The sequence below is a fragment of the Notamacropus eugenii genome, chromosome X (genome assembly GCF_028372415.1).
Source record: "Notamacropus eugenii isolate mMacEug1 chromosome X, mMacEug1.pri_v2, whole genome shotgun sequence".
NCBI lineage: Eukaryota > Metazoa > Chordata > Mammalia > Diprotodontia > Macropodidae > Notamacropus > Notamacropus eugenii.
In genome coordinates, this window is record NC_092879.1 from 57,168,247 (window position 1) to 57,192,020 (window position 23,774).

Consider the following 23,774-nt stretch of genomic DNA (forward strand, 5'->3'; position numbering starts at 1 on the left):
ATCTTTTCTCATTTTGTTTCCTGTAATAGATGAATTGTTCAAGGTTCACAAGCTTGATCCAAGCCCGAAGTGGCAGCAAGAGTTTGATGAGTACATAAAATCCACACCTTCATACTTCCTACCAGTATGTAGTAGATATATACATATATGTACATGTGTATGTATGAATTCAGAGAGATGGTCACCAGTCCCAGAAAGTAGTGACGCATGAGCTCTTGACAGACAATGTGATTCCTCTCCATGTTACCTACCATGGCAACTGGAGGGATATGCAGTAATTTAGAATGGCACGAAGGGACAAAATGCAGCTTTTCCACTGTTGGACTGAATGATTTTTGCCTTTTTTTCCCTCTTTATTTGTCTCCTGGTGCCATGAAGATTTTAAGATGGCTCTCCTCAATTTAGTTTGTAAAACTCACATTCTGGGACTGGGACCATCTCCTTTGGATTACAAGAATAAACTTATTTGTGTTTACATACTGTGCATGTGTCATTGGGGTTTTACCTGCTTTCTTGAAACAAACACACGTTAGTGCTTAATTGTGTATAAGGTACCATGCTAGGTGCTTGACCCAGGAGGAAACTAGTTACGAGAATTTGTTCAATTGTAATATGGTAAAGTGAGGATAGACAGGCTCAACGAATTTCATTGTCTAACTCATGTCCAGGATTGACTGGAGAAACCCGAAAGTTAGGCCCCTCCATCCATTCATTGGTTTACATATGAAAAGAAAATGAGCATCATGACCTTTGACTTTTTCCGGAATAACTTTAGGGACCAGGACCTAGAGATAGAGAGCCAGCAATCTGTTGTTTAAAGTTGTGCTCCCCTCTGTTCTCGTGTTTTTACTTTCCTTTACCTTCCTCTGCCTCTGTCCTCTCTTATTTTCATTACTCCTTAATGTCTCGTGTAACTCTGTGCATAAGTATTTTTTTCTTCTGAGTAATAAACCATGTCCTTGAACTGAATTTTGAAGTATTTTAAGTTTCTCTCTGTTCATACCATGGTGTATTTTGTTTCTTTATAGCCATTAAAGAAAGCACTCAAGATGATGGGAGCTCCCGATGTGATAACAGAAAATTTCGAATCGGGACTTAGTTTTGCCATCGTCTCTTACCTTAAAAAACTCAGCCAACAGGTAGTATTTTTAACTTTAATTTTTAAAAATTGTAAATGTAAACCTAAAAAGACTTTGTTCTTAAAAATGTATTTTTTATTCACTAATTTCAATATGATTTTATAAATATGCATATATCTGTACCTTCTAGATTATTGACAATGGGATTATCACTGCCCCTTGAAGTGGAATTAGGAATTTGTTAGTAACATGTGCCAACATCTGTTCTCCCCTTTCACTGACAGTTTGGATTGACCATCAGTGTTCTGAGAGGGTCAGAGGCTTGGCTGGTGGACCAGGCTTTTTCCTCACCTTAGATCTAGTTTCTAAGCTCTGGCTCAGAGCATCCCTTGTTTGGTTTTCTTTTGGTTTATTCCAGACCTCTGACTGTGGTGCAGAAACTCCCTCCCCCGGCATTCATCTGTCACTTACTAGCTAAGAGTGTTGCCTCCTGGGACACTGGCCAGTTAAGTAGCTTTCCCTCAGTCATAGTCACACAACTGGTCTGTCTGAGAGGCTATTTTCCTAATTCCAAAGGTGGCCCTCTCTCCATTATGCTTCAGTGCTCCACATTCCCATTTATAGGACATTTTATGTCATTTCCATTTTATGTCAGGAAACTGAGGCACAGACTCAACAAACCTCCTGAAAATGTAGGTTTAGGGAGGAACCAGACAATCAGAGGAAGAGGCAGAAGGGGCAGAGGGTGCTTCCACTGTGAGAAGTTCAGGAGTGTAGTGAACTTCCAGCGTGAAGATGTTTCTTTGGCATTACTAGAGAAAATCCAGAGAGTCAAGGGGGAAGCTTGGGGACATACTTAATTTCAGTAGACACTATTGACTACCATTACCCAGAATGCACTCTCCAAGCTGCAAAGTCTTCAAAATTTCGAGACCTACTGAACATGACAAGAAAAGGGAAAGGAATAAGCATTTATTAAGTGCCTACTATGTGCTAAGTACTATGCTAAGCATTTTACAAATGTGATCTCATTTGATCCTCACCATAACCCTTCGAGGTAGGTGCTGTTATTTTCTCCATTTTATAGGTGAGGAAACTGAGGCAGCTTAGTTAAGTGATTTGCCTAGGATCACATACCTAGTAAGGGAATGAGACTGGATTTGAACTCAAGTTTTTCTGACTCCAGGCCCAATGCTCTGTGTACTCTGGCGCCACCTAGCTTAGATTTCTAGAAGACACAGAGTGTGTCCAACAACAGAGGATTAGCGAGTGTGCTTTTCTCAATCCTTTTGTTTTCAAGCAAAAATTTGTTTGAAAAATTGAAATCTACAACTTTCCTCCTTTGACATTCACTGGTCATGTCACTGTGAGCAAGTCACTGAACTTCTCAGTGCCTCAGACAGCTTTCCAAGACTACAGAGGTTGGAGAGAAGGTGCTGACTTGCATAGACAGAGAATGTTCCTCCTTCATCCTACACTGAGAAGGTCACAGATCCAGGTTTTTAAAAAAAGGAATTGATAGGTGAACCCTAAGTGCATTCCATTTGATTTTTTAAAATTTTATTTTATTATTATTATTTTTTAATGTTTTACAATCACTGCCATAAAATTAAGATTTTATCCCCCCCATACCTACTCCCCACTGCTCCCCTCTCTCCCCACGACAGCATACAATTCTGTATAGGTTCTATGTATACTTTCCTATTGAGTACGTTTTCACTACAGTCATGCTATGTAGTCGAACTAAAATAAATGGAAGAAATCATAAAACAAATCAAAACATGACGCACAAAAACACACACACACACAAACATGATCTGCTACATTTTGTGAATGAATTCCATATTTCTTTCTCTGAGTGTGGAAGGCATTTTGCCTTAGAAAACCACCATTGGGATTTTTTTAAAGAAGTTCTTGCGTTATTACGAAATTCCAAGTCTACCAGAAAAAACTCTCACACACTGTGGTCGTTGCTGTGCACAAAGTTCTCCTGGTTCTGCTCCTTTCACTCAGCATCAGGTCATATAAGTCCTTCCAGGCCTCTCTGAAGTCTTCTTGTTCATCATTTCTTATGGCACAATAGTACTCCATTGCATTCATATACCACAACTTGTTCAGCCATTCCCCACTGGATGGACATCCTCTCAATTTCCAGTTTTTGGCCACCACAAAGGGTGCTGCTATAAATATTTTTGTACATGTGGGACCTTTTCCCATTTAGTAGCGATATTGCTGGGTCAAAGGGTATGCACATTTTTGTAGCCCTTTGGGCATAATTCTAAATTGCTCTCCAGAATGGTTGGATGAGCTCACAGCTCCACCAACAATGAATTAGTGTTCCAACTCTCCCACATCCTCTCCAGCATTTATCATTTTCTTGTTCTGTCATGTTTGCCAATCTTATAGGTGTGATGTGGTACCTCAGAGTTGTTTCGATTTGCATCTCTCTAATCAATAGTGATTTAGAGCATTTTTTCATATGATTATAGATATATTTAATTTCTTCCTCTGAAAATTGCCTGTTCATATCCTTTGACCATTTATCAATTGGGGAATGACTTGTATGGTTATACAAAAATTCTTTCCCAATTTACTACATCCCTCCGGATTTTGGTTGCATTAGGTTTGGTTGTGCAAAAACTTCTCAATTTAATGTAATCAAAATTATCCATCTTGCATTTCATAATGCTTTCTATCTCTTCTTTAGTAAAAAATTCTTCCCTTCTCCATAAATCTGATAAATACACTATTCCTTGCTTCTCCAGTTTATTCATGGTATTAATCTTTATACCTAAATCATGTACCCATTTGGACTTTATTCTTGTGTACAGTGTCAGGCATGGGTCTATGCCTAATTTCCGCCATACTGTTATCCAGTTTTCCCAGCAATTTTTGTCGAACAGTGAGTTCTTATCCCAGAAGCTGGGGTTCCATTTGATTTTAATAGTAAATACTAAGCTAAGAAAGCTTAGCCTTTTGATTTAGAGGCTGCCTGAGTTCAAGTCCAGCCTTGGACACTTTCTAGCTGTGTGACCCTGGGCAAGTCACTTCACCCGTGGGCCTCCATTTCCTCATTTATAAAATGAATTGGAAAAGAAAATGGCAAACCACTCCTAGATCTTAGCCAAAAAAACCCCCAAAAAACAAAGCCCAAATGGGATCAACAAAGAATCAGACATGACTAAAAAATAACTGAACAACATTCTAAAATGTTTGTGTGAGCCAAAATTTTTCTCTTGTGATTTTTTTCTTGCTATGATTAAATTATGATATTTTCCTAGTGTGAGTGCTTTGGAGAGATTGCTGGACCTGGAGTCAGAGGAGCAGGGTGTACGTCCCACTTCTGCTCTCTACAAGGTCATTAGTGTGACCATGGGCAAGTCATTCAGTTCCTCTGGGCTTTGGTTTCCTGCTCTGTTAGCTAGTTAAGATGATCCCAGAGTTCTCTGAAGTCTGTGATTATAAGATCCCCAGACTGGAAATTAAGCCAGTTGTTACTGAAGACGTTTATCTTTCTACATCCCATTGGACAGTGCCATTCCTACTCAGTGGCTTTGGGTGTTGTTGATAGCATAGAAAGGAATTGCCTTAGAAGAAATATACGATTGTCCATTGTTTCAGCCATTTAGGGTAATAATGATGTGGAAGGGGAGAGGAAGTTTGGGGCCTCTTACAATATTCTTTTACATATTGTTGACTAAACAGGGATCAAGTAAGTCTATTTCCACATGCTGTGTTCTTTTCTTTTAGAGCAAACTTGAGCTGGAGAGAAGGAACGCACTGGTGGGAAAGAAGCCTCCCTCTGAAGGTGGAATCAAACTGAAAACTTTCTGTGTTGGTCACCCCAGGATTTCTGGTGTTGTCCTGGAGCCCCGGCTGCCACCTGTAATCTCATCGGGGTCTTCCGTTAGCCTGATGAAAATGAATACAAAAATATCCTCTGACTTTAAGTTAGCACTCCCAAACAAGGTAAAGTATCGCAACAAGCAATCACCCACCATTTCAAAATGCCTCCTTTTTGCCAGGCACCAGGGGTACGAGTACAGAGAAGAAAACAATCCTACTCCTAAGGGGCTTACATTCTAGTAGGGGAGATGACAAGAACTGAAATATTTGGAGCAAAAATGCACAGTGATTAAGTAGAAATCTAGCCAAAGCGGTTGAAGACCAGGTAGTTTGGGACAGAGAGCACTAGCCATTTAGGGGGATCAGGGAAGTTTTCATGCAGCAGACAGTGGCTGAGCTGCCTCTTCAAGGAACAGGCTCTTGAAGTTGAAGGGAAAGAGAGAGAGCATGACAAGCATGGGGACTGGTCAATGTGAAGACATCTAGACAGGAGCTAAAGGGTGTGGTGTGATTTGTGAGTAGCAAAAAGGGGGCCACTCAGGTGTAGTACAGAATGGGAGAGGGAAGATAACGTCCACTGAGGCTGGAATGATAGGAAGGGACTAGTTTGCGGAGCAGTTTATATTTGATCCTAGAGAGAACACGGAACACACTGGAGTACAGCATATTCAGTTCTATGTCTAATTGACTTTGGCAGTGTATGCAGAATAGATCAGAGAAGGGAAAGACTTGAGCCAAGGAGATCAGTGTGAGGCTGTTGGAATCCTCTAGGAGAGAGGTGATGAGGGCCTGAGCTAAGATGGTGGCTGAGCATGGATAGAAAGGGTTGGATCAGAGAGATGGTGTGGAGGTAGAAAGGATAGGATTTGGCACTGGGGATAGAGGGGCAATGGGGAGAATGCTGAGGCAATGAAAGGATGGCGATGCCCTCTGAAATAGGGCAGCTTGGAAGCAGAGCAGCTTTAAACATTGACTCGAAGGCATGATGAATGTTTTCTCTAGAACCTGAGATTTGGAATAACCAGAATCCTGCTTTACAAGAAGTTTTTTCAGCACCTACTTCAAAAGCCCTAATTAGAAACTGGAATAAATCTTGATATTGACTGTTCTTGGTGATTTGTTTGGAAAAGGATATTTTCCCAACAGTTGGGCTTCATTAAAAAAGTTTTACTGATGCTTTTTTTCATAGTCTTTTCTGGAAATATGCCCTCCCTTCCCACCCCCTGGGAATTGAGCCCTCCCTTGTCACAAAGGAAAACTGTACCTGAACAAGAAGTTAAAGAGACCCAATGATCTTGTCAGACAATGTATACAACATTCAACCCCAGTATTCCCCCACCACCCTACCTAGAAGAGGGAAATAGGATCATCACTCTAGAGCTAGAAGGAGCCATCAAAATCTTCTAGCCCTTCATTTTTAAGAGGAGGAAACTGAGGCTCAGAGCTAGGATTGAAACTCAAGCCCTGTCATTCTATCTTTGGCATTTTTTCGACTACTTATCTGTTCTCTTGGATCATTGGTGGTTTTCGTTTCCTTGGAATTTGACTTGCTTTTAGTGATATTCATTTTCATTATTATACATCATTCAACATGTTCTGCTACCACTGATGTCATTCTGCATCAGTTCATGTGAACCTTCCTACGTTTCTCTGAATCCCTCTTCATATAATAGTTAAGAATGCATGGGAAGTTTCAGAGTTAAGGCTAGCAATCAGGAATTTCCTCCCCTGTATTAAATCATTTTACTCTTAATCATGTGAACACAATTAAGTTCATTTTTTTTGCATAACAGCATCCACCCTAATTGGCATTTCTCACACTTTGGTTAAAACAGGAGATGCAGACTCACCTGTACAAGAATCCTTTTGACATCCCTCGGAGCTGTCTCTTAGACCAGTTAACTCAAATGAGAGCCATTCTGCTGAATACATACACAAATGCTGCTGGACAAAACAAAGGTTAGTGGAGCACAAGAATGAGATTTTGCAGATTTCTACATTATTAGAGTAGCCAACATGTAGTTAGGATTCTTGTTCCGGGAGGTTGGTCCAGGTGGCCTTGACAAGTCCCTTTTAACTCAGACATTCTGTGCTGCTGCTGGCCTTCATTTTTTTTCCATATCCTCACAGATTCCTCTCACAGTATTCCAACTACACAAATGGGCAACTACCAGGAATATTTAAAGACTGTGACTCCTCCACTTCGGGAAATTGATTCAGACCAACCAGAAAGACTTCATGCTTTTGGAAATCCTTTTAAGCAGGATGAGAAGGTAAGAGAAGCAGTCTCATTTTTGCCCAAACAGTTGCTCCATATTATCTTTCTTGCTTGCTTTTATTTGGGAGGAGGGGAGGCAATCAGGGATAAGTGACTAGCCCAGGGTCACACAGCTAAATAAGTGTCTGAGGTCAGATTTGAACACAGGTCCTCCTGACTCTGGGGCCAGTGCTCTGTCCACTGCAGAACCACTTAGCTGCCTCTCCAAATTACCTTTCATGATGAGATCATTATGTGTCAAAAATTGTTCATCTTACTTTTGTAGGACTAGAAATGACCTCTGAACTGCCATCAGTTTCCTGCTGAATGAAGACCCTAATTGGGGATGGGGGGGGAGGGGAATCCTGTTGTTTACTGGTCACTGCCATCAACTTATTTATTGTAAAGTATTGCCATTCTTGGTATTGGCTGGATGACCTTAAGGAAATGGGAGCTTTTAAACATGAATTATCATAGTGAATGAATGGTCTTATTATAGACAGTTTTTGCAGCAGAGAAAGGGAGCTGAGAGGAAAGAAAGAAAAGGTATACAGATGCTGACATTGTTTATTATTGTTTTAGTTGGCTGTAATATTTTTATTTGTGCTAATGGAGTACGCTGGTGGGATGAAAAATCCCAAACAACCAATCGTTCCATTCTATAATAAAACCCCAATTCAAAACTCTGTTGGCATTTCTACCACCCCATGCCCCCTGGCATCCAACTTTTATGAAAGAGAAAATGCCAAAGAAAAATCCTTGTAATGGGAATTTATTCCCCAAAGCAATCTCTCTGGTATACCCAGGAATGAGTACAGTTTCAGCCCAGTCTCTTACCTCAGTTGTTGCCAACGTTTTCTTAACAATCCAACACAATGTAAATCCCACATTGTATTACAGTCCTGTGGTACTATTTTACTATTAGGATCTGGTGGTTCAGAATATACAGAAGACTACCGTGATGTCACTAATTCTTTTAAATGAATTTTCGTTTGTTCAGTCATGACTGCACCTCCATGCGTTTGTAAAGTAGTAATGCATATTTGTGAGACACACCGTCAAAGCAGGTAGGTTGATTTATTTATAGACGTGGATAACAGATTCCTGGACCCCTTACTATAACTCGATGGCCCAGATATATACAATAGCTGACTGTCCTTCACCATGCGCTCGACCTATACTGAGTGCTACTACGTACACAGCACTGTGCTAGGCTCTGCAGGAGATAGAAAATCTTTATAAGACACATTCTCTGCCATCACAGAGCTTGAGGTCTAGTGGGCAAGACAAAAATAAGACACACCTACATGGATTTTGTTCTTTTATTTGGGTCCAAGACCAGGGATTTCATTTGGAGTAGGGAACTCTGGTATGAAAAATCCCTTCCCCAAATGCAGGTGAACAAATAAGCTGTTCCTTGGGGTTTCAGAGAGTTGCCTGGGGCACTGAGAGTTGCTGCACAAAATAGTGTGGGAAGATGCTGTGGAAAGTTGTTGCTGCCCCACATAGGCCCCCAAAGCCTTCCTAGAGAAGCAAGAGGACACATAACCCAATTTAGGGACAGAGTAGACAAGTTTGGCTGGAGCACCAAGTGTGTGGAGGGGGATTCTATGAGATATGGTCAGAAGGAGCAAGGAACAGGAGGTGTGGTTTTTTTTTGGTTGTTTTGGTTTTTGGGTGGTAATCAGGATCAAGTGACTTGTCCAAGGTCACACAGCTAGTGAGCATCTAAGGCTGGATTTGAACTCACGTCCTCCTGGGCCAGCTCTCTATCCACTACAGCACCACTTAGGTGCTCCTTATAATATTTTTTTGGTTCTTGAAGGCAAAAGGAAGGTGCGTTTTTTGAGGAATATGCTATTGTCGTATTTACAGCTACTTGATTGACTTAAAGTTTTAGAGAATATAAAATATTCCTGTGCTTGTTTGTTTGTTAACTTAAAAAAAATTTGATTCAAAAGTGCAAAGCACTGCCCTAAGGATGCTCTTCCAATATATTTCAAAGTCCTATGAGATTTAGAACAACTTGGCCTAACCTGATACAAGAAAAATCAGGTGGGTGAAGAATGTCTATGGTCAGACTGTGATGTACAGTTGGACGGACAACCCACAGAGCTTATCCATCAGCATAGATATCTTGAGACAGGCACTACAAATGGACTAAGACCTGGGCCTAGAAATAAAACAGGAAGAACACAGGCTGCACAGTGCTTTTAAGGAGCCTTTTTTGACATCAGTATTCTTCCAGTGATGCTATATGGCTCCCGAGTCAGCATACTAGTCTCTGAAGAATTAAACCTGAGGGTCTCCCAAAAGGAAACAGGGCAGTACTTGGTAGGTGTGAATAGGCAGCACTATTACTAACCACTTGCACAGGAGGAATCAGAAATGTGACCACAAAAGAAAGCTGACTATTCGTGTTGGGAGAGTTAGGGTCAACTGGTGGATAATCTACATGCTCCATTGGTATTGGTTTGAAGGCTAGAGAGCTAGAAGAAGGTCCCTGGCAAAGAAGTACTGAAAAATCAGCACAGTTCAACTTCACTTTGCAGTGATTAACATTTAAAGAAGTGACTTTCAACAAAAGGAAGGAAGGAAGGAATTTAGATGGGGCTGTACCAGCCTTAATAGGACTCCATTGCCAGTACAACTGGGGCTTTGTGCAAAGAGGAAAACTATAAAACCCAAATGCAATGGCTTGGGCAGTGTGTTGCATTGCATGGTGTGTTGTTTTAGTTTTGGTTCCTATTGGAACTCATCTGTTGATTCTTTTAGGAGTTAGTGGATGATGAAACTGATGAGTTCATGACAGGGCCTCCGAAGAAAGTTATGCACTCTGAAGAACCTCACTTTGGGGGATTCTGGAAGAAAAAGAGAAGCTTGTCTGCGTCCCCTCTATCAGAGAAGTCCCACACTGCAACCACCAGTGGAAACGAACTACCATCAACCTCCTCGATGGAGTCATCTACAGGTACCACAAGATCTGTCCCATTACATAAAGGTATATTCAGAAGAGTTAGACTTGAAACTCTTTAATGAAATGTTGCTGCTTTGGGACGTGCCTTCTCCTCTTGGCCTCCCCAAGCTGCAGAGTGACCAAGAGATGGCTGAGTATACTCATGTCATTATTTCTCTGATGGCATGGTCTTCTTCAGTAATGAAGGACTAACATACATATACTATGATTACGTATTGTCTCTGGTAAGTAGTTTATGGCTCTAACCTGGTGCAAGTTTACTCTTATACTCAACAAGCATTTATTAAGCACTTTTTTTAGGGCACTTGCTAGGCACTCGTCTGAACACGGGGCTTTACATATACATGCATTTATGTGTGTATACATATACATATTTGTGTATATGCATATATGCACAAAGATATATGTATGTGCAGACATGTGCACAAAATCCTCACTCTGCCACTTCCTACTTCTGTGATCTGCACTTCACCTGGTTGGGCTTCAGTTTTCTTGCCTCTGAGGTCCCTCCCAGCTCCAGATCTAGGAGCCTGTGCTCCATATTGTCCTATGCTGTCATCCCCATGATGTTGCCCTTTCCTCATATATCACTCAGTCATCAGTTGTGGACGTGCCCTGCCTTAGTTCTTATTCTCACGCATTACACAGCCATTGGCAGTAGTCAACACTGCCCTTGCTGATGTCTTTAAAGTGCTCTTCACCCCTTTCTATCTTGGTAGCAATGATGATTCTTCCTCATGATCATCTTGTTTCTCCTCTCTGTTCTGATCCACGCAAATCCCCAAATAAACAGGCATCTTTCCTTAGAATGTGCAAAGATCATTAACAAATCTCCCCTAAAGCTTTTGGGTGCTTTGTCAGCCCTCACCAAATCAGACAGGAGTCAGGTTTTCTACTGCACCCCAGCCTTTAGGCCATATATCCTGTAGACATCCTTGTTTTCTCCTTTTCACCAATCTCTTAGTATAATCCTTCAGTATAAGCAACAAGCCTCTGACAATTGATGTTTGCAATGGAGAAGTGGAAACATTCTGAAGCAGACTAGTGGGGTTCCACATTTATTTTGTAGGTTATAAAATGCAAAGGATTAGACATGAAGCCAATAGATCAGGTACTTACAAATAAATGGTGGTCTTCTCTTTGAAATCTACCACTTCCTGTAGGTATTCATCATGCAAAGGGAAAAGGTGGCTAGGGTCATCCTCTTGAATTTGAGTTACATTTGTCAGAAGGTTTTGTATCATAGTCACTTGAATTAATTGGCTGGTTTCATTTTATCCTCTTGCATTTGAGGAAAGTAATAGCTGGTGGTAATTTGCCCCAAAATGAGGAACCAAACCTTGTGACCCAATGAGTCCTCTCTCAATTCCATATCTTAATGTGATTTCCAGATACAAGTGTAGGCCCAGATGACAGCGAAGAAAAGTTGGAAGATGATGAGTTTCCAGTTAGTTCATCATCACAGTCAGTTGAAGCTATGGATGAAGCTAGCGTTCTGAGAAATAATTTGGATTCTCTGCTCTACAAGCTGAATAACTTGAGCCGTGGGTTAGTCTGCCCAGCCAGTGGTAACACAGTTGGTAGAGAATCTGGAGATTGCAGTCATTCCCCAAGTGGCCAAAGAGCAGAAGCAGCAGCAGTACAGTCGACTTCCGCATCTGGGTCCAGTTCACAAAACAACCCACGGGAGGAAAGTGAAGCTAGTTTCAAAACTCAAATACTGAAGGAAGTGCGAAAGCCCGGAAAAAGTAAGTATTTAAAGCTATCAGCACAATAACTGACGGAGGGCCAGTAGCTGCCATGAGGGAAAAAAACAAAAACAGAAACTGTCATATACTATAGTTAGATTTTAACCCATCTTTGGGTGGCCCTTCTTTGCCTTGCTTATTTCTCTGTTAAACAAGACAATCTGATACAACAACTGTAACTGACAAAACATATACCATTCCACTCTTGCAGTTTACCATTCTTTAAGAGAGGAAGTGTGTTTTAACATCCATCATCTGACATCAACTTTCGTCATTGTATTTGATCTGAATTATGTTATCTTTCCTTTATTTCATCATATTTTGTTCTCCTGGCTCTGTTTTTACTTCATTTGGCATCACTTCTTAGAAGTTTTCCTATGTTTCTCTGAATTCTTCATAGTCATTGTTTCTTATAGCATAATCTATCAGATTCATGTACCATAGTTTGTTCAGTTGTTCCACCAGTCGGTGAGCACATAATTTGTTGCCAGCTTTTTGCTACTACAAAAGGGCTGCCACACATAAAGTACATAAAGAATATTTCTGTCATTGACCTCCTTGAGGTACATGCCCAGTAATGGGAGTATAGGGTCAAACAGTATGAATAACTTAGTCACATTTCTCACATAATTCTAAATTATTTTCCAGAAGAGTTAAACCAGTTCACAGTCCCACCAACCATATTAGTGTGCCTTTCTTACCGCAGTCTCGCCAACGTTGATTATTCCCATCTTTTGTTGCATTTGCCAATTTGCACAGAATTTTTTAAGTTTGCATTTTGTGGCTCAGTGGATAGAGCACTAGGCCTAGAGGCTGGAAGACCTGAGTTCAAGTCTTATACACTTACTGGCTGTGAGACCCTGTGCAAATCACTTGACCTCTGTTTGCCCTAATCCCCTGGAGAAGGAAATGGCAAAGCACTCTAGTATCTTGGCAAGAAAACTCCGAGGACGCATTGGCGTGCTATAGTCCACAAGGTCAGGAAGAGTCAGACACAACTGAACAATAACAGTAGTTAATGATTTAGATAATTTTTTCATAGGATTGTTAATAGTTTACATTTCTTCTCTTAAAAACTGTTCATATCCTTGGGCAATGTATGGTCACTTATTAACACTGAATTTCCGTCCTGGAGTCCTTTTTATCCCCAAGTTTTATTGATACTTTTTTAAAAACATCACAGTCACTTCCCCATATATTTCACTCCCATCCTCCCGATAGAGCCCTCCCTTGTAAAATAGAAAAACAGGTAAACAAAACCAACCATGTATGATAGCCTGTGTGACCTTCTGTACCTATAGTCCCCCACCACTCTGTCAAAAAGAGGGAAGTGGGTTTCATCATCTACCCCTGGGGCATTGCATTTAATCTAAATTCAGATGCCTTTTATTTTCCTTTATATTATTGGAGCTCTTGTATATATCGTTCTTCTGGTTCTGATTTTTTCACTAGACTCTACTTCCTACAAATCTTGTCATGTTTCTCTGAACTTTTTGTTTTCATCATTTCTTGTAGAACAATAAGATCCATCACCTTCATATTCCCCAGTCACTTCAGCCATTCCCCAGTTGGTGGATACCAGTTCTATTTCTAGTTCATTGCTACCACAAAAGAGAGAAGTGCTCTACATATTTTAGTCTACATATTTTGCTATTTGCCCTCCATGAGCCACATGTCTAGTAGTGGAATTGCTTGAATCAAAGGATATGAATGGTTTGATAACTTTTCTGGCCTAAGTCTACATTGTTTTCCAGAATGGGTGCACTGATTCATGGTCTCATGAATAATCTTATTTGTGTGCCAGTTTTCCAACAGCCCCTCCAATAGTGACTTGTTTCCATCTTTTTGTCATCCTTGCCAAATTGCTGGAGGAGAAACCTTCAGAGTTTTAATTTGCATTTATTTTAATGATGTAGGTCGTTTTTTTTACATGGTTATTGATGGTTTACATCTCTCTTTTGAAAACTGTTCATCTCCTTTGACAAGTCATACCATTACTTCTTTACTCTGAGTTCTTTATTGTAGAAATCCCCAAATGAGATCTCAGACCATGAGTCTAGGCTCTTCATTAGTGGCAAAGAGAGACAGCAACAGTAGCAGCAACAATAACAATGGTGAGCAGGGAAGTGAATTTTGAAAGATGTGCCCATCCATAGTGGTGGACTCCCTCAGATTACTTACTACATTGACATCTGTGTTGGGGGAGGGAAAGTCCTACTCTGGGGAAGTGTGCCCATCAGTAATGGCATGTATCTCTTTAGAGTAAGTAGAAAGTGTAGCAGAGGCATAGGGTTGAGCACAGAGTGCTGGGCTTGGACTCAGGACAGCCTATGTCTAAATCTGGCTTCTGAAGCTTAGCCAGTCCTGTGTCTTGGTATGTCTCCAGCAAATTCCCTTGGACATCTTACTAACTACCTTGCAATGTGTTAGAGGAAGAAAACTCCTACTGTGGGGAGGTCATAGATCTTTCATCTATTTGTGTGTAGAACATTCCAAATGTGGGTCTGAAATAGAGCATTTTGTAGTAATGCTGTTTATCAAGACAGAGTATACTATCTGAAGAAAAGCTATATAGTAATAACAATAGTAGCAAACATTTACGTACCGTTTCATATATGCCAGGCACTGCGCAAAAGTGCTTTCAGATTATTATTTTGTTTGATCCTCATAACAACCCTGAGAAGTAGGTGCTAGCATGATTTCTATTTTACAGATGAAAAAGTTGAGGCAGATGAGTGAAGTGACTGATGCAGGGTTACACAGCTAGGAAGTGTCGGACATCAGATTTGAACTCCTGTCTTCCTGACTCTAGGCCCAACACTCTATCCACTATACCACCTGGCTGCCTGTAACAAGAAGAAAAAGAACAAACAAGCACAGCAGCAATAGTAACAATAAACCATTGCAAACTAACCTTGAGAGAGCTTTTTTTGTTGTTCTTTTTGTTTTTTAATTTTTTTATCTTACATTGGCAAAGGCTTTTCCAAATGTTATCTCATTCAGTCGACATAGGAAAGCTCTTTAGATTGAATGCAAACAAAAGGACATTTGCCTAGATACTGCCCCTGCTGCTAGCTGAGCTCACAGTTTTTTCTTAGCTCTGGTTTTCGTAAATTCAACAATTTCAGTGCCTTAAGAAAGAAAAAACATGTAGAAAACACTGTGTTTTTAATGCCTTTAGATTATGAAAAGATCTTCAGTCTGCTTGAAAAACTACATGGATCTGTGGAAACCCAGAAACGTTTGATTTTTATTGCAATCAAAGAGGCAGCAAGGTTTGTATTGAGTAGAGATGGATGCTCAGGCCTTACAGGCTGAGGACAGGGCAGGGGCAGGGTTGGGGCAGGGAGGGTTTGATGACTTTTAACTCCACCTTCATCCCGCTTCCCTTTACCACCAAGCGGGTGAGCAGGAGCCTGAGAGGAAGCCTGGATCTAGTGCAGAGAGAACTAGATTTGGAGTGAGTCAGTACAGTTCAGATCACATCTCTGGTCCTTACTGCCTGTGCAACTCTGGGCAAGTCCTTTTCCCTCTTTAGGCCTCTGTTTTGACCTCTGAAATAAGACCATTTGACTGGAGGATGGTTATGGGTCCTTTGAGTTCTGCCATTCTGTGATCCAGCACTACAACTAGTTTGTGCTGTCTCTGATGAGCACACAGATGAAGTACTTGAAGCTCTCCAGGATTTCTCTGTCCTTGCCAGGATCCAAGCTACAATCATGGGGCAGAGATAATGAAAAGAGTGAAGGAAGGGATTAAAGGCAAAGCCACTACCAGAGTCTTTGGCCAAGAGTACGGAGGCAGGAAGGTCCACTTCTAGATAATGCCTTTGACTACAACAGCCTTTTGTAAGGTACTATGTGAGAATTTTGGGGCCATCTCCAGTTGTCCTGATTTATATCTGGCCACTGGACCCAGATGGCTCAGAAGGAGAGAGTGAGGCTGGTGCCTTTGCACAGCCCTCCGTCACTTAAATCCAATGCACTTTCAAGTCATGGCATCACCTTCCTGATTGAAGGACAAGCAACAACCTGTGAATGACCGTTGGTGGAAGATGTTAAAATGATCAGCAGTTTCTCCTTTGTGTACTTACAGTGGCAATAACAGTAGGATCTACCTCACAAATGAAATAACATTATGCAAAGCTTTGCAAACTTGAAAGTGCTGTATCAATGCTGTTGTTGTTCAGTCATTTTCAGTGGTGTCTGACTCTTCATGACCCCATTGGGGATTTCCTTGTCAAAGATACTGGAATTGAGTGCCATTTCCTTCTCCAACTCATTTTGTAGATGGAGAAACTGAGGCAAAAAACAGGATAAAGTGACTTGCCCAGAATCACATAACTAGTAAGTGTCGAAGGCCAGATTTGATCTTTGGTCTTCCTGACTCCAGATTCTATCCACTGAGACACCTAGCTGCCTCCTTAGCAATCCTAGCTATTATTAATAAATTCTTTTGCAAGCTTTATTTTCCAGTCTTATAAGCTAAGGCTAGTGGCAGATTCATCAAAGCTTATACTTGTTGTTTGACAAAGTATTTTTCTTCTCAGCAGACATGTAAGGCACATAATATAAAGACTAGTATTCCTATTGTTTTTTTTAATACGTTTTTATTTATTTCATTAAATATTGCCCTATTACATTTGAAAATTTTTCGACATTTTTTTAAAAATTTTTGAGTTCCAAATTCTCTCCCTTTCTCCTGGCCCTCTCCCATCCCTTGAGAAGGCAAACAATATGATATGGATCATAGTATTCCCATTTTACATCTGAGTAAGTCAGAGAAGCTATGTCATTTGCCCAGGGTCACATGACTAATGATGGTTAAGAAGCCTGGGGTGAGGGGAGGGGTGGCAAAGCCAAGCTTCAGACTCAAGTCTTCTCAGTCCAATGTTCTTTCTACTCCATCAAACTCCCTCCTAATAAGAAGGCTGATTTATGTTGGAGGCCTGGGACGCTGTGCTCATTGGACTACTGACCACATCCTGAAAAGGAGAGCTCCTTGAAGGCAGAGACTCTTTCATCTTGCTTTTGTATCTCCAGTGCTTGGTACATAGTAGGTGCTTAATAAATGCTTGCTGATTGGTTGCTTACACTGGAAAAGAACCCATACTCAGGCCCTTTTGGGGGAGAAACTCAGGGTCTGTATTTCTACCAGTATGATAACTATATGATATTCTCATTTTCAGCTAACCAGAATAAGTAATATTTTTCTGGCACATTACAAGATGGTCAGAACATGGCAGATAGGGATTCAGAACAGTCAATTTCAGGATTTGACCTCCAGATTGTACAGATTCAAATGAATCTCCAAATATTGTATTGGTTAACCCAAGTAGTCTCTTGAACTGAACACCCCTTTTCCTTATTTGAGATCACAGTATAATCAATTTGGAGCTGACAGGGAACTATTGCATCTGTATACAAGATATCGATGTTTTGTATACAGATAAATACAAAGTTGAAGGAGAGAACCTCAATAAATAGGGGGATTGGAAAAGACTTCTTGATGTAGAGGTCACCACCTGGGTTGAGCCTTGAAGGAGAAGGATTCTGATAGGCAGAGGTAAGGCCAGACTCCTGATGACCTTGATTTTTCTCAGTAAAGCAAGAGATGATGATGTTGTGGAAGGATTAGGATGTAAGTTGGGAATAGTCATCTCAGCTAGTGTGCATCAATTGGGGAAGAAGAAAAGGACTGATGTGCATCAGTAAGGCCCCATTGATTGAACAATGTGAGGATGTAGTGTACCCAACACATCTTAAGTCAGTTTCACATCCCATCAGCACCTAGCATGTAGAAGGTACTTGAACTAATATGTTGGTTGACTGGATTTTTTTTATAACTACTTTCAGGTTCAAAAAACGAGTTTTAATTCAACGCCTTGAGATGCTATTAGAAGAAATAAACTTCAACAGCCTCCCAACCGCTGCTGTTAACTGCGACGAAGACCAAGAAGAAATAACATTTGATTTTCCAAAGTAACATTTTGAAAAATGACAAACTTGCTGCTCTCTTATTCTAACGACCTGATCTAGTGTACACTTTTGCCTTTGCCTGTAAGACAACTTTAAACTACAAAAAATCTGAGCAATGATAGCATTTTAATTTGCCATCTCTTGGCCAGCAGAAGCTGGAACATGTAGCCATAGCAACTTACTGGAAAGGAGTAGGGTGACTTTTTTTTTTGCCTGTGAAGGGTGATGATTTTTTTTCAGAGGGCTGACAAGTATCTTTGCGTGAAGTCCTGCATGGACCATTTCCTTTCTTTGGAAAGAAAACCTACCCACTCCTGGCCACCACGTATTCACAAATTGGTGGACATTTCCAGAGCCCTAATTTTACAAACTATTTGTTGTATTCCTAAAAGTCTTATTTTAATGTTGTTCGTTTTTGTAGTTTTGTTGTGGTGGTTATTTCTCTCTCTCTCTCTCTCTCTCTCTCTCTCTCTCTCTCTCTCTCTATATATATATATATATATATATATATATATATATATATATCTGTTCCTCTATCCACCCTGCCCCATCCCCACCTCATTCTCAATGAGCCTTCCCTTATGAGAAAAAACCATTTCAGCAAAACCAACTGAGTTGAACAGTGTGTGCAACATGCCACCACATCCATAACCCCTTATTTCTCCAATGGAAAGAGAGAAGTTTAGTTTAGACATGCCTTTTAAATGCTGCTGGTTTCTGGTTAGACTGAGTCAGAGAGTAAATAAACCTGCTAATTGAATATGAATGAAAAAGAAAGGCAGCCCTGAGACACTGCATCCCTCGTGCTTTTTTCTAGCACTGGTTGCACCCACTTTGCATACTCGCTGATGCCCTCCTCCTCTGTAGTCCAACCAAACTAGCCTCTTTCCTATTCCTCACACACAGTGCTCTATTTCCCATCTCAGTACCTTTGCACTGGCTATTCCCAATGTCTAGAATGTTGTCCCACTCTACCTTCCCCTCTTCAAATCCTTCAAGATACAGCTCAAATGTTGCTGCCTTCAGGAGACCTTTCCCAGGGCCCCCAGTCCTCCAGGTCCCCGAGTCTGAGGTCCCCCCCCCCCCCGCCAGCTGCCAGTGTCTTTGCTGCTCAGGTTATCTTGTGTCTGTTCTATATGGATCTTGTATATGCCTATATATGTACATGTTGTCTTTCCCTCTAGAATGTAAAGTCTTAGAGGACAGGACCTATTTTTCCCTTTTTCTTTGTATCCTCTGTGCTTAGAAGAGTGTCTAGCACACTTCTGCTTAATACATGTTTCTGGATCAATTCCTCCTGCCAGTCCCTTGAACAATCTCTCAGACTCTCTTTTGCTTTGTTTACAGATTTTGTGAGAATACATTTGAAATTTTCCAGATCCCTGACCTCAAATTTGTTTGCATCCATTGTGGATGACGCTTCTCAAGGCAGACTTGTATTCACTGTGCTTTGTAATTGCCTAAAAGATTTTCATGTTCTACAAAAAATTATTTTTGAGCAGTACTGTTAGAGTCATTAATTATGTGATAAGTATCTGTTTACAAATAAGCTTTGGAGTCAAATAAATCATTTTATTACTCCTAAAAGTGTGTGTTTATTGAACTTAAAGGCGAATTGAAACAATGGAGCTGATGACTAGGTCCTAGGACACAGCTGAGGTGGAGGAGGCAGCAGTCACATCTAGCGGTAAGGAGATGGATGATGAACCAGGAGAAGAAACTGAAATGGTCAAGTTAAAACCACATCCAGAGAGAGAAATGGCCCGTAAGTCATGGAAGGAGAGAGCTTCCAGGACACCAATGGCCAACTATCTCAAGAGTTACCAAAGAGGTTAAGGGGAAAAACAAAGACAAAAAAACGCCCCTCCACTCACCATGTTACCACCGTCACCCCCACACCCCCAACACATACTCAATAAACTTCAGTGGCTCCCTGTTATCTCCAGGATCAAATATAAAATCCTGTATCTTTCAAAACCCTTTACAATCTCGCTCTCCTCCCACCTTTCCACTTTTCCTTCCCCTCCACTTTGTGATCCCGGGACACTGACCTCTTTGTTGTTCCTTCCTCACATTCCACTTCCTAGCTTTGGGCATTTTCCCTGGCTGTCCACCTTGCCTCCTTACTTCTGCCTCCTGGCTTCTCTGATTTCCTTCAGCTTTCAGCTAAAACCTCACCTGCAAGAAGTCTTTCCTGGTCTCCCCCAATACTGGTACTAGCTTTCTCTCTGAGATTATCTCTACTGTGTCCTGTATATATCTAAAACATAGTTGTTTGCCTGTTGTCTCCCCTATTAGAGGTCCTGTTTTTGTGTTTCTTTGTATACCTGGTATTTAGTACAGTTCCAGGCACATAGTAGGTATTTAATAAATGCTTGTTGACTTCAGTGCTGTTAAGGATTGAGAAAAAGCCATTGAATCTGGTCAGTTAAGAGGGATGGTAACCTTTGAGGGAGCTGTTTCAGTAGAAGTGAATCAGAAGCCAGATTGCAAATCTGGCTGAGAAGAGAATGGATGGATGGTGAAGGAGACAGCAAGTGTAGACCCTTACAAGAGGCCTTTGGCTGGCATCTGAAAACTCTTTCTGTACACATTTCTTTCTTTTAAATAAGTATTTGATCTTTTGTCTTTAGAACCCCTACATTTCCCAATTCCCTCTCTCGGCTCTTGGAATGGCATCCCTTAGAATAATTTTTTTTTTTAAAAAAGAAGAACAGTTCAGCAACACTTACCACTAAATTCAGCATTCCATAGCCATGGTCCTCCACATCTGCAAAGAAACAGAGGTATTCTCTCATTTCTTTGGTTTCAAGCTAGATTGTTATAATTTCACAGCATTTGGTTTCTATTTTTTCTTCTTGTTTTTTATACTAGTGTTGTATAGATTACCTTCCTAGTTCTTACTTCTCTTTGCATCATTTGACATATCTTCCCTTGCTTCTTACTCCTTTGTTCAGTCTTTTTCAGTCATGTCTGACTCTTTGTGACTCCACTTGGGGTTTTCTTGGAAAAATTCCTGAAGTGTTTGGCTATTTCCTTCTCCAGCTCATTTGACAGGTGAGGAAACTGAAGCAAACAGGGTTAAGGGATTTTCCCAGAGTCACACAGCTAGGAAGTATCTGAGGCCAGATTGGAACTCAGGAAGCTGAGTCTTCCTAACTCCAGGCCCAGCTCTCTGTGCACTGCAGTGCCACTTAGCAACCTTTTTACTCCTTACCAAGGCTCTACATATGCTCAAGCAATTTTTCCATTCCATCTTGTCTCCTTAGATTGCCCTCTCTGTCATCCCCACTCTATCACATATCTCTTCCTATGTGTCATCTCCTTGACTGTATTGCCCACAAACATGCCCATGTCTCTCCCATTCTCAAGAAACCACCCCCCCCCTTGATCCTTACTCTTGTCCTCCATCTCTAACTCCACTTTCTTTCCCCTCACTCTCTTCTTAACCCTTTAAAATCCAGCTTCCAATCTCATTTCATTGAAACTGCTCTCTCCAAAGTTACCAATAATCTCTTCATTGCCAAATCCAACAGCTTTTTATCCATCCTCATTCTCCCACCTCTCTGCAGCCTTTGACACTGTTGTGGACCTTCTTGATGTTCTCTCTAAGTTTTTGTGACACCACTCTCTGCTGGTTTTCCTCCTACCTTGCTAACCACCCCTTGCCAATCTCTAGGACCTCATCCAGATCACATCCTCTAACCGTAGATGTATCACAGATTTCTGTCCTGGGGCCTCTTCTCTTCTCCCTGTCTACATACTACTTTGCTTGATGACCTCATCAACTCCCATGGATTTAATTACAATCTCTATACTGACAGTTCTCAAATCTACCTATATCTTGCCCCAACCTCTCTGCTGACTTCCATTGTTGCTTTTCCAACTGCCATTTAGTCATCTAGAATTGAATGTCCAGTAGAATCTTTAATTCAGCATGTCCAAAATGAGATTCATTATCTTTCCCTCTCCGTTCCTACCTATTACTGTTGAGGGTAACACTATCCTCCTGGTCCCTCAGGTTCATGACCTAGGAGTCATCCTGGACTTCTCATCATCTCACCTCCCAAATCCAAGCTATTACGAAAGCCTGTAGATTTCACTTTTGAAATACCTCTCTGATATACCCCCTTCTCTCCTCTGACACTGCCATCACTCTAGTGCAAGCCCTCATCTCCTCATGCCTGGACTATTGCAGTATCTGGCTAGTGAGTCAGCCTGCCCCAAGTCTCTCCCCACTCCAATTCATCCTCCATTCAGCCACCAAAGTGATTTTCCTAAAGTACGGGCCCAACCATGTCACTACCCTATCAATAAACCCCAATGGCTCCCTGTTGCCTCCAGGAGCAAATACAAAAAGCCTTTTACAACCTAGCCTTCTCCTACCTTTCTAGTCTTCTTACCACTTACTCTTTGACCTAGTGACATTGGCCTCTTGTACGTTCTAGGAACAAAACACTCCATCTCTTGGCTCTAGACATTTTCTCTGACTGTCTCTCATGCCTAGTATGCTCTGACTCCTCATTTCTGCCTATTGGCTTCCTTAGCTTCTTTTAAATTGCAATTAAAACCCCATCTTCTCCAGAAGCCTTTCTCAATCTCTCTTAATTCTAATGCCTTCCTTCTCTTATTTCCTTTTTCCTCTGTATATTGTTTGTTGTTTCTCCATTAGACTTTGAGCTGCTCCAAGGCAGGGACTGTTTTTTGCTCCTCTTTGTATCCCCAGAGCTTAGCACAGTGCCTGGTGCGCTGTGGTCAATAAATGTTTATTGACCCATTGAATGGCTTCTCCGCAGTCATATTTTCCATCTTATAGCATAGAAATATACCATTACATTCATATACCACACCTTGGTTAGCCAGTCCCCAATCTGTGGACATCTACTTTGGTTTTTGGCCTTTGTTACTGCAAAAAGTACCATTATAAGTAAGTGCTGACAAACTCCAAGAACAAGGGTAAAGTGTACACGAGGGTCCCTGTGGCCCATAGTAGTTTTAAAATGTAATATTATCTATGTTTTGCTATAATTTTTATTTTATTAAATATTTCCCAATTACATTTTAATCTGATTTGGACTGCGCTAGGGAGTATTGTGGGCTGCATGTGGCCTACATGTCTGACAACTCTGAAAAATAATGTGATGTATATGAGGCCTTTCTTTTTGATGCTGTCCCTCTTGGGGTGTGTGTCATACAGTGGAATTTCTGGATCAAAGACTATGGACATTTTAATCACTTTCTTCATATAATTCGAAGTTGTTTTCCAGAATGGTTAGACTAATTCACAACTCTCCCAACAGTATGTTCATGTACCTGTCCTTCTATAATCCTTCCAACACTAGTTCTGTCTTTTGTCACCTTTGCCAATTTGCCAGATGTGAAGGAAGACCTTGGAGTTGTTATGATTTTCATTTCTCATATTATTAGTGATTTGGCACATTCTTTCATATGGTTGTTAATAGTTTGCACTACTTTAATAACTGTGTATTCATATCCTTTGACCACTTAGGAACTGACTTTTGGTTTTATATGTTTGTTAATTTCCTATATATCTTGACTATCAAACTTTTATCAGAGATTTTTTCCCAGTCAACATGTCCATGCAAAAGCTTTTCAATTTCACTTAATCAAAATGATCTGTTTTATCTTTTATAATTGCCTTTATATTGTCTGTTGTTAGTTAAGAATTCACTGCCACCCACAGCTGTGAAGGGTATATGATCTCCCTCCCTTCCAAACTGTTATATTATTTTTAACATTCAATTCACATCCTTTTTTCAATTTATTAGGTTCAGCTTCTAACACTGCTTTCCATTTTTCCAGCAATTCTTGTCAAATAGAGTCCTTTCCTTGTTAATTTATGTTTTCAGAGTTATCAAACACTGGGCT

General features: G+C 40.8%; 1 protein-coding gene across 4 annotated transcripts in view; it reads left to right on the forward strand.

Moving 5' to 3' along the window:
* The window catches only part of LOC140516124 (integrator complex subunit 6-like), a 66,140-nt gene extending 46,668 nt beyond the window's left edge, over window positions 1–19,472 (forward strand). Inside the window, exons 10-18 of one of the 4 annotated variants that reach the window (XM_072627097.1) lie at window positions 30–124; window positions 1,029–1,139; window positions 4,830–5,048; window positions 6,761–6,884; window positions 7,056–7,198; window positions 9,958–10,153; window positions 11,551–11,907; window positions 15,089–15,182; window positions 17,763–19,472. In XM_072627097.1, coding sequence (XP_072483198.1) covers window positions 30–124; window positions 1,029–1,139; window positions 4,830–5,048; window positions 6,761–6,884; window positions 7,056–7,198; window positions 9,958–10,153; window positions 11,551–11,907; window positions 15,089–15,182; window positions 17,763–17,892 — 1,469 coding nt within the window. In that variant the 3' untranslated portion in view covers window positions 17,893–19,472. The remainder of the gene's footprint in view (window positions 1–29; window positions 125–1,028; window positions 1,140–4,829; window positions 5,049–6,760; window positions 6,885–7,055; window positions 7,199–9,957; window positions 10,154–11,550; window positions 11,908–15,088; window positions 15,183–17,762) is intronic. The other 3 variants (XM_072627100.1, XM_072627098.1, XM_072627101.1) reach the window with 3 other exon arrangements.
* Window positions 19,473–23,774: the final 4,302 nt, after the last annotated feature.